General features: G+C 34.7%; 1 protein-coding gene across 2 annotated transcripts; it reads left to right on the plus strand.

The window, feature by feature from the left end:
* The first annotated feature begins 2294 nt into the window (after positions 1 to 2294).
* Positions 2295 to 11577, plus strand: LOC104601770 (uncharacterized). Of its 2 annotated transcripts, none has more exons than XM_019198531.2 (8): positions 2295 to 2682; positions 3290 to 3404; positions 3507 to 3602; positions 3673 to 4380; positions 6761 to 7124; positions 7219 to 7300; positions 9793 to 10048; positions 11287 to 11577. In XM_019198531.2, exons 1-7 carry the CDS (start codon positions 2488 to 2490, stop codon positions 9997 to 9999), a joined length of 1767 nt encoding a protein of 588 aa, XP_019054076.1. In that variant the 5' UTR covers positions 2295 to 2487; the 3' UTR covers positions 10000 to 10048; positions 11287 to 11577. The 2 variants fall into 2 exon arrangements, with proteins under 2 accessions (XP_019054076.1, XP_010263530.2); XM_010265228.3 differs by having other exon boundaries at positions 2331 to 2682; positions 3513 to 3602.
* The last annotated feature ends 5 nt before the right edge of the window (positions 11578 to 11582 follow it).

Below are 11582 nucleotides of genomic sequence, written 5' to 3' on the forward strand. Positions count from 1 at the left end.
AATTTAGCATAACCTGATTAGATATCTAAATTTTTAACCTTAAGCAACTATTTTCTTTTGAGTTAAGTCTATCTCAAATATGCACCAAGCCCACATAATGTGTGTAGTAAGGTTGTAAACGAATTAGGTTCAAATCAAATCCAATTACATCCACATCAACATCCACTTACAAAATTTCTAGATCTGCATCAACATCTAGATATTATTATGTTGGATTTTGAATTTTTAAAGTATAAGTGCATATATGTATAATTACACATAATATCTATGTGTATACATAATTATACTACATATATACAAAATAATATTTTTTATTAGATGTGGATTTTAATCAAATTGGATGGGGTTAAATCCACGTCAAATTGAACTATTAACTAGATGCAAGTTCTAAGTTCTAACATCCAAATATGGGATAATTGGATTTGGAGTCTAATTGGGTATCAAACTTTTGGTGTCCAATGACGGCCTAGCGGATAGGGCCCAAACTAAGCAACCCCTAATAAACTTAACTTGAAAGTTATATGCATATATGGTAAATATTATTATATAATGTTTAAATAATAAATTTTATATTAATATATATATATAAATGTTATATATTTTTTATACTAAACAAGAATTAAATAAAAATTTAATTTGTAAAAAAAGCATAGTTTCATAATTAACACGAGCAAGCCTGTAGGCCCAAATAAATATTATTACACTTAAGGTGTGGGAGGGACTAGGCTAGGCAACCTTAAAAATTTCTAATACACTATCAAAATTACACTCGATGGGGGTAGCCTATCCCTCATAGCTACTTTAACTTCTAAAAATAGTTAAAAACCCAAAAATAATGCATGCATGGGTTGTACTCAGTTTGGTCCAGTTTAATTACGAATGTTACGATGCGTGTAATTTGGGTGGATTGGATCAGGACGGGGACTATTTCAAGCCTAATCCAAAGTCTTAAACCTTAAGTTTGGGCTTAGATTAATTTAATTATGTTTAAAAACGCTAACTATAGATAAATTTAATTATGACTATAGCTTAACTTTTTATATTTACTGATACTTAAATATTTTAAATATTCAAGTGATACTTATAAAAAAATTGAAACATTTAAGCATTGATAAAGAAAAAAATAAATAAAATAGGACACTAACAAATATTATGAAAAAATAATTAGCAATAATTTATTATTTTATTTAAAAATATTAATATAATTAATATAAATTACTAAATTAATAAAAAAACTTTATAACAAATTATTAAAAATAAAATTTAAATATTTTAAACAACATTGCATATTTGCATTATTTTGTTAATTATAAATTTTGATTATTTCATTTTCCTTGATAAATTCCGTGCATGGCACGATCTTCATTAAGTCCATGTAAAAGATGACAAGAAGTCAAAGAAACCCATCAACTTTGGCCTCGAATCTGAATTCCGAAAGTGAAAAGTGGAAATACATGGTACGCAGAAAAAGCAACTCTTTATTACTTCTCCAGCTGTCCTGTCCACCCGTGCCATTCATGTACATCGCGGTGACCGGGTAATATCTCCTGACCTTATATGTAAATCCTGGTTCTGGATACTGGATAGAGAGCTGAGCAGAGCAGATAATCCTCCCCTCAGTCTTAAGGCCCTCAGCTCAAACATGCTGCTATTTTTTATAGTTTCTACCTTATTCTTCAGGGCCAAAGCCAAGAGTTGAGAAGCATTTATCAATATTTATTTAATAGTTAATACAGCCACACTTCGCCCCAGAATTGTTATTCTTCAGTTTTTCACATCATGAATCTCTGAGCTGTAAATCTTTCTATTTTATCAAAAATATATAGAAAAAAAAAAAAAAAGAATTGTTATTTTACTTGTCGGGTCCGGATACCCGACTTTTTGGTGGCTGTTTTTTTTCCTTTTTATTTTTTTGGGTATTATTACCAAAAAGAGTCACATTACTGATTACACACAGACACAGTTACTACTTCCAGGCTTTACTCACTCAATTCACATTTTCTAGTCAAAAATACATATTAGAAAAGAAACCGTAATTTGCTTTCCTTTTCCAGCTCAGTTACAGACTTACGGTGATTCAGTGAACTTGTTTTTTTCTTCTTTCCTTCCTCAAATGACTTCAACAATTTTCTTACGCTAGATTGGAATCTAGTACGAATACTCGGGGCTTTGTACTGTAACCAGACCAATCTGACACCAATCCACCGGTATAAGAGGTTTCCAATACTCTCCTTATCCTCTTATCGAATCTCGATACCATATAGAGAAAACAAAAATGAGGTTTCCGATTAGGTTGCTAATAAAAAACTTAAAACATAAGAGTTACGACCGACTGAGCGAGAAGCCGAAAAATAATTGGATTTCGTCTAAAATACCCGCCATTGTACCGAATTTTCTGGTTAACAATAAAAGGAATCTCCCCTCTCCTCCCTCTCCCTCTCTCTCATCCTCTGATGTCTGTCTCTGTAATGAGAAAATTACAAGTAAATGAGAATGCTGGGGCTTCAGGAGACGAAACCGGAGAGATCGGCTTGCCAGGGTCGGGATGACAGTCCCAATTCTGTGATTTTCACCCAAGAATCCAACTTAAGTCTCGTCTCTTCCGCTTCCGGAAGTGTTGATCGTTGCTCCTTTGCGTCGGATGTTCACGATCACGAATCCTTCGTTTCCGAACTCTCCAAGGTAATCTCACTCCTCTCCACTTCTGTCTCTACTTGACATTTTATTTTTTTCCCTCCATCCGAGAATGCACGTAAATCTTTTTCTGCAACTTATGTACTTCTCTATTTTTTTCTGAGCCAAGTTTTGAGAAAAGCAAGGCTGCCTTCTATTTTTCATCTCCGAATGATCTATGCTATTTGGATCATCTGCGTTGAACTTGCAAGCATAACTTGAAGCTTTTTACTCATTTTCTCGTCTTTTTATTTTGGTATGTACTACCTTTTTTTTTTCGTCTAAAACCACCTCTGTACTTCCTTCAACGAAGAATAGAAGCACTTGAATTGAACGTGAAAAACAGTGGTCCTCTTCGCTTCTTCGCTTTCTTTTTTCCCGCCTGTTGTCTTATATGTGATTCTTCAGCTAGATTCATATTTCGAAATTTGAATAGAAAATGATAATAAGAAATGACCAGACCACTATAAAGATCAGAAAGGGGTTTTCAGCATTCAAAACTTTTATCAAAAAAAAAAAGCATTCAATCTGGTAGTAATTATATGAGCTTCGACCATGCAACTTGAAATTTGAAATCCATCCACTCTTCAACTTTAGAATCTTTGTTTTGGTCCAGCATTTGGCGGGAAGTGATCTCCACGATAGTTCGAGTGGTCCAGATCTAAATCCGAAGAGGCCACTTACGGTACAGAAGAACAGCCATCCTGTCAGAAAAGGCGAAAGTGCAAAAGGTACCAATTGACTAGCATGGTTGTAATGAAAAAGGGGAACAAATAACAAGTAAATAGAGTAACATTTCAAATTTTCAGTCACTAACTCTAGCCTTCGTTTAGATACAGATCGAGAAGAAGAAGAAATAGAGACAGATGACGATAATCAAATCCTAGATAGAGGAAAAGATTTTGATTCTTTCTCCACTGCTCTCATAGGTATCGAGTCCTGATTCTAACTTGTTTTTCCTCTCCGGGTTGTAAACACTATAACCAGTTTGTTTCCCAGAATGTCAGATCCGGCGACTCCAATCTGATCCTCTTACAACCGCAAAGAAACAAGGGAGGCAAAGGCCCGCCTCGTTAGATCTGAATAGTCGAGGAAGCGATGCCACCGGCTCTTCGCCAGGATTAGTAGGCATGAAGAAGAGCTCCGGTTCTTCTCGCAGATCTGGTACGTTTCCTAGCCCGGGGACGCCGAATTATAGGCATGGTAGTGTAGGGGTTCAGAAAGGTTGGAGCTCAGAACGAGTGCCGCTGCCGGTAAATGGCAGCAGGAGGTATGCTAGTGCTGCTCTGTTGCCTTTGAGCAATGGAAGAACGTTGCCATCTAAATGGGAAGACGCAGAAAAGTGGATTTTCAGTCCAGTATCAGGAGATGGAGCTAGCCGGTCTTCAATGCCCCATCCTCAAAGGCGGCCCAAGTCCAAGAGTGGCCCGCTTGGCACTCCGGGAATGGCTTTCTATTCGGCGTATTCGCCTGCAATGCCAATGTATGACGGCGGGAATTTTGGGAGTTTCATGGCGGGTTCCCCTTTCTCAACTGGAGTACTAATTGCAGATTGTCCATCTGGTCGATCTGGTGGCGGTGGTCGTCGTGATGGTGCTTCTGGCCGAGGCTCTCTCCATGCTCAGACGGAGCCCTGTATTGCGCGTTCCGCTAGCGTGCACGGGTGGTCGGATGTGTTGGCTCAGTCTTCGACGACCGGCTTACAAGGTAATGATTCATGGCCATTGATTCCTTCATTATCTTTAGAGTGTCGGTATTCGGTTCTAAAGTCTAACTTTCTTGGGATGGACGTCTTTCTATACTTCATTACTCTGCAACTCTTACCAAAAAAAAAAAATCGGAGTTGAACGGAAGAAATAGGCTTTTTTTTTATTTTTTATTCATAACATAAGAAATAGGATTTTTTTTTATTTTTTATTCATAACAGAAGAAATAGTTTTTATCAGTTTGATGATCACCCTAGTTTGGGATTCAGAATTTTAGATTGTTTAGCATTTGGCGATTAGAAACTCAGGATTTATAACAGAGAGCATTGAGCAAGATACACATCATTTACTTTACATTATGGACTCTAGAGTACATTGCCAAAATTGGACTCTATGTAAAGATAGCTAGATCAGAGATACCGTGAGACATTGTATTTCAAATTAGCGTTCTGCCTCGGAGCTCTGAGATGTTTGTCTTGGAGACCGGAGAGTAGTGCTGGGCTGCTGGTAGATGAGCTTGACGTTCCTTCGTGTGTTAATGTAGAGCGTCGTTTGGTTCATCAAAGTAGCTTTTAAGAAAAAAAGAAAAATTTGGTTTAACATTTGCAAAATAAATTTGAGGAATGAATTAGCGTAAATCAGCCAATATTTTTACTGACATCAACTGTCCATCAGTACAAAAATAAAAAGAATGTTTTCTTCTCTATTTGTAAAATAGTTTTGAACCTTTGATAAACTTGAGTAAATTAGGCAATGAGCATCTTATATTAAACTTATTGATGTACCACTATCTCATTGCTCAGTTTTGATAGCTTGTTTCATATGCTATTATAGATGTCTGACTCTGGTGCAGTTCAAAAACAAATCACTAAAGCTGAGAAAAAAAGGAAGAAGAACAATTCTTCACCGAATATTTAAGAGAAAATCAATAAAATTCTCCTAATTTTGGTCTATCTACTCTTTATATAGACTTCTTTATACCCTTGTGCTTCCTACAAGAAATTTTTAAATTTAATTGAACACTCCTTATTAATATTTCAATTAAATCTCTTCAAAAAAGAAAATCTTAATTAAAGACAAATTCAAAAATTCTACAATTATGCTAACTTATAAATGCGAATCAAGATAGATAAATATAAAAATCTTACAATGGAACCATCTTGATAAATTTGAATTAAAATGGATTGTCAAACACCAACTTAGTAAATGCTTACTTAGTTGGACCAAATCCCATACTATATCAATGTCTAAATGAGGCAAATCAAACTGTCACATTTCTGGACCAATGCTTGAATATACCTAATTAAATTCAAAACATATCGGACCACTTGTCGGCATTTAATAGGATGTCATACGAAAAAGGTCAACAGATGCTCTCAACGGTTAGGCGCCACTCTCTTTCTGTAATTTTAGCGGAGAAGTACAGAGAGGCCTATTGCAGAATTCTGATTTTCATTACAGATCTACAACATTTCAAAAGGTCAATTACCCTCACCCTATGTGTCAATACCGGCCCCTGAATTGACATCAATTCCAAACTGGCACCTATTCCAACTGTATTTTGTGCCTATAAATTCTGACCTAGGTTGAACCATCATTATCTCTAATTTTAACATAAATTTGGTATCAATAGAGATCTTAACAAAGCAGCTCGTACCGACAGCTCAAAAGAGTCTTCCATCCTCGTCAACTTTGTTGGGAACTTTCCCGGACTAGCTTTATGATATCTTGAAGGATGATCCTTGGTTTTATTTTAGCTTCTCCTCTCGTTACTGAGTAGCAGGTTCTTTTAGTTTTTCTCTTGCTGTTTAGCCTAGTTTTTCTCTTGCCGGTTTCTGGTTGGCCTTGTTTCTTCACCATATTTTGTTTTAAATGAAAAAAAAAAAAAAAACATTGTTTTCACTAAACAGACAGAATTAACTAATTAAGGTTGATTAGACTACGCTACGGGGCTTTAGGACTTCTCTATTAATGTTACACTAAGGCCTCGTTTGTTGCAAATTGCTGGACGTCCTTGTCAATTTACTGTTGTCATGTGAACATTTAATCCTTATCAATTTATTATGACATAAATTCGATTAAGGACCTATAAGAGTGGAAAATTTTGCTAAGGCACATCAGGCAAGAGTCCGAGATATATGCTTGGACAAATTAGGTTAAAGCCATATACCTTTTGACTTTATATTGTTATTTCACTTTATCTTATATTCGTATGTTGCTTTTATTTGGCATTGGGACGTACTGTTCAATTAATTTATGCACAGTTAAATGTAAATAGTTAATCATTCTAAAGATCCAAACAAATGCTTTTAGTATATCAAACTCTTATATTCTTACTTTTTCATCTCTGATAATAATTGGTTCCATTGAATCACCTCCAGATGAGAAACTTGATGGCACCAAGGATGCAGCAACCATGATATCTCGTTCTGTTTCAAGAAGGGATGTGGCAACCCAGATGAGCCCTGAGAGTAGCACCCAATCATCACCAAATGGTAGGCCTTCTTTCTCTCCCTCACCTCCTCCACTCCTTCCAATTGTGGAGCTGCAGGGCCGCCATTCCTTTAAATCAGAAATCAGGGACGTGCAAGTAGATGAACGGGTCACTGTGACAAGGTGGTCTAAGAAACATGGCGCCCGAGTGCCTGAGAAGGGTTCAGCAAATGTTGAGGACTGGAACAAGAAAGCCACAGAAACTCAGCCTTCAGCTTGGGAAGTTGCTGAGACAGCAAAATGCCTATCAAAGTATATAACTTCTTTTTAATTTTATTTCCCAAAAAGAAATTATGTTTATGAATGAAATGATTGAACAAGATGAAAATATCTATTTATCATGCAGGTGTAGAAGAGAGGAAGCCAAGATCACTGCGTGGGAGAACTTGCAGAAAGCAAAAGCTGAAGCAGCAATACGGAAACTAGAGGTTCCCTTTCATACTTCTATTATTTATTATTTATTTCATCCTCTTACAATAGGGCAGGGGCCATTACTTTGGTGTACTAGTAAAACCTCAGGCTAACAAGCCTGAAAAACACGGGTTCGAATCTGAGAGCACCCACTTAGTGCAAAAACATGCCAAGGTTAGGTCTGTTCCACCATTCCATTCTATTCAATGTCATATCCATAATCTATTATTTGTACATTGATAATTCTAGATGATAATAATGATACTAATAATATATTCTAAATTTTATGTATTTTTTATTTTTTTTTATTTTTATTTTTGTTTTTTAAAATTAATCAGATGCAAATTGGAAAATCCAAATCTGATTAGATAAATATATCATCCAAATATGTGATAATCGGATTGAATTGTGAAGTTTCAAGTATCATTGTCAAACCTACCTACTTGGCTAGACCCTTCTTTTTGTAATGTTTTATCTTTTCGGTGTATCTTTTTTTCTTGTTCGTTTATCAAAAAAATATAAGATTTAAATAGAGGGAATTGAATGAGGTGAAAAGTAGTAGTTCCATTTATAATTTAAACCTTACAATTAAACAGGGACTAAATTCAAAAATGAGTATGTATTTTAGTCAAAAGAAAGTGGGACTATCTTATTCATATTTTTAATATTAGTGTAAATATAGAATTATAGATGTGTTGAATTTTTTATTATTTTTTTTTGTATTTTTGTGTGTAAAAATAATTCTGATATGTGACACTTTCTTTTTGTTTAATATGATAGTATGCATGTGTCTGAATGTTTTTTTTAATTTATGTATATTTTATTAATTTTTATTATTTATTTATGACATTAAAGGTTAACACATTTAATCCAAAAGTTGAACTATTTATTACTAATTTTTATATTTCATTTTTGGCTAGTTCTAAATTATGTATTTCGTTTTCACTACCAATGAAAATAATTCTCGTTTATTACATTTATTTTTTTTATTTTGATTAATGAAAATATCAAAATGTGTCTATTTTTTATATTTTTATATTTTTCTATATTTATTTCTAATTTAAAATTTTTATTACTTAAGTATGACTTCATAAGTTGATCAATTTGATTCAGATGGTTGAATCACTTAGTCACCATTTGGATAAAGAATGGTTTTGTTTTTGAGTTAGTTTTAAAATATATGGATTTATATTGTTATAAATATTGGCACAGATCTAATTAGTAGCATTTATTAGTGAAAAATAATTTAAATATTAGATTTAATAAGAGAAAATGATATATAATATCTTAAGTATAAGACTTAATGAGAGGAGATTAAATGAGGTGAAAAGTAATAATTGAAGTTATATTTTCGATCCTTACAATTAGAGATGGACTAAATACATAAATATGGGCACTTTAATAGCCATAAAGCTGCCATTTATAATAAAATGACTTTTATATTTTTTTTCGAACAAATAAATAGAGGGTAATTTTAGTTTAAAAAAAAAATCACACTGCATCCACACTTTTATATATAGTATAGATATTGTGTATGCACATGATAAACCATTTTAATGTACTTTTCCTTATTTTACCATCTGTTGTGGTTTCTCACAAATATGCTCTTTTGTAATCCTGTCTTTTCTAGCTTTTCAAGCCATTCATCGCACATTTGCGTTTTTGCTACATTCATGTTTTTGGTCTTTGCTACACTTTTGTTTTAGACTTTTAGTCTCTTATAATCCTGTTCATGGGTCGGAAAAGCTAGAAAATTTTATAATCCTGTTCACAGACCTAAAATTTTTCCATTATTAAAGGAAGAATATTTTATTTTTGGACTACTGAAAACCCTTTTTGGTGAAGGTCCCATTTTTCCAGCTACATAGAGATGAGATAGCCAATCAAAACCATAATTCTTCAACCCCTCAATTAGCTATGGTCTACATTAGCCTCATGGTCTTTGAATCAATTGCCAATGATAACTGGAACCGACGAACCGTTTTGAGATCGGAATTAGGGATTAGAGATGCTTTGCACAGCACCTCTGATACTTGGCTTAGTACTCTACAGAGTCAAAACTTAGTTGGAAAATAAGAAACTGAGAAAACATAAAATTCTGGAGAATCTGCCCAAATTGAACAAAAGGAGGATAAAAAATTATAGGAAGCAGCTGCTATAGATTGGTGTTCACTTAAGCTATGTTTGGTTTGAAGAAAAAGGTAGGAAAAGGTAAAGAAACCTTTACAAACCTTATATAGGTTTTCTTGTCTTTCCCTTCCTTTCTCTACCTATTCCTTCAAATCAAGCATAGCCTTAATGTTCCATGGGTTCTTATTAAGGGGCCAATTTCTCTTATAGGTTCTTAAGGCTTGAAATACGTGGGATCTAGAGAAACCGATAATTAAAAATAAGTTAAGCAGAAAATATTTGTGGTAGAAATATATCTCCTATTATTCATGTGAGACAAGGCATTAGTGTTTGTTGCTTTTAATATTCTGATACTTGGGTTTAATTAACTTTGATCCAGATGAAACTTGAGAAGAAACGATCATCTTCAATGGATAAGATAATGAGCAAGCTGAGATTGGCCCAGAAGAAAGCACATGAGATGAGGAGCTCAGTGGCAGCCAACCAGGCCCATCAGGTAGCCAGGACTTCCAGTAAAGTTGTATCCTTCCGTAAGGCTGGGCAGATTGGATCTTTGAGTGGCTGCTTCACCTGCCATGCGTTCTAGAAAAGTATCCGTTTTCCCATTGATTCATCTTCACTATCTTGAGTACCTGGTGAGCTTTATTTCCCTAGTGTGTGATATAAAAATATCACCCCCTCCCCTCTCACACACATAGCACGTATACAATTTGTTAATTTGATAATGCAAACATCACAGAAATATTAGATTTTTTTTTTCTTTTTCTGGACATAGCAAATAGTAAGTTTGTATATCCAGTATTGTTAGGTGTCTGCACTTAGACACACCCAAAGAAAACGAAAAGAAATATATAGATATCCTAGCTTGTACGCAAGAGAAATTTTCAGTAGAGGACCATTAAGAGGGAAGAAACAGATGTAATTAACAACTTATGACCACCGTTGTCTTAACCTTTGCTTTCTGACTGCCAAATTTACTCCACCACCCAAGCATGGGGAGCCAAGTCATTGCGGTGACTCATTTGATTCCTGGCTGAGCCAATTTTTATTGGTTCCTACCCATGACCTATATAAAAATGCATAAACTGGTATAATGAGTTCAATTTCAAACAAATTAATAAAAAATGTTTTCTAATTAAGGGATGTTTGACAACATGATTTAACTCAGCCCCAAGCATCATAAAAACAAATAGAACTTAAAGCCCTAGGGATAGAGGAAAATTCGGCCTACTTTTGCTACATGGACAAATTCTATGGCCAATTTGAACTTTCCATAAGATAGGGAATCCTTTAATATGTCTCCATACCATGGTTTTCAAACTGTTATTGACCTGGATGGTTGAATCATTCAGCCCAAAAACCGGCCAGGCAACTGGTTCCATAATCCATTTTACCCTTGAACTGTTCTTTTGCCCAAAAATGTTGATTTGGTCAGTGACCTGTTGATCCAGGCGGTCATCCCGTTTGACCCAGATAATAGATTTTGGCTGTTACTTTTTTTTTTTTTTAAATTGCAACTAGCTGAAGCTGATCTCCTGTGGGTTACCAAAAAATTCAAAACATGGCAATATTTTTGTCTCATAGCATGTATTAGGGATATGCTCATACAAAAGGATGAGTATAAATTGGGCACATCCCCTTCATAAAAAAAAACTGGATGTGCACTTAATAAAATTCTACATTGTAAACTGATTCCCCAAATCAACTCCATGACTAACAAGTCAACCTCAAACCGAATGAATGAAAAACCTGATTCGGCAAGTTATGCTAACCAAGACATCATTTTTGTTAGGCATGCTTTCTTTACATGATCAAAATTCTTGCATCATTTACAGTCAACTGATCCATGTTTTTTATTGACGGCCACGTACAGAGGACTCCAAGCATGGAAAGACAAGTAAACAACAATGGAGTAAGCAGGGGAAAAAAGTTTACAATTTCAGCAATAGCCAATAGGTAGTGCCAATCAGTTTTGCAGTGGCTGGAAAGGCGGGTGTTTCCAAATAGATGTCAGAATGTTCTCTACATTCATTTCATGGGGGATGTGATCCATTACGGGAATTCCAATAATAGCGTATGAATTCATATATGTAGCTCGCACTTGGGATTTATCAACCATCATAAATGGAAATTCTGATCATCGGGCTGTGGAGCCCCCCTCTAATTTGA

This window comes from Nelumbo nucifera, chromosome 1 (assembly GCF_055504915.1).
Source record: "Nelumbo nucifera cultivar China Antique chromosome 1, China Antique-T2T, whole genome shotgun sequence".
In the NCBI taxonomy this organism is placed as follows: Eukaryota; Viridiplantae; Streptophyta; class Magnoliopsida; order Proteales; family Nelumbonaceae; genus Nelumbo; species Nelumbo nucifera.

Excerpts from the sequence above, each read along its gene's own strand:
- LOC104601770 (XM_019198531.2), top strand. The coding sequence starts at position 2,488 with ATGAGAATGCTGGGGCTTCAGGAGACGAAACCGGAGAGATCGGCTTGC. Across the intron at positions 3,603-3,672 it reads TTTCTCCACTGCTCTCATAG|AATGTCAGATCCGGCGACTC; the intron begins GTATCGAGTCCT and ends TTTGTTTCCCAG. Across the intron at positions 4,381-6,760 it reads TTCGACGACCGGCTTACAAG|ATGAGAAACTTGATGGCACC; the intron begins GTAATGATTCAT and ends AATCACCTCCAG.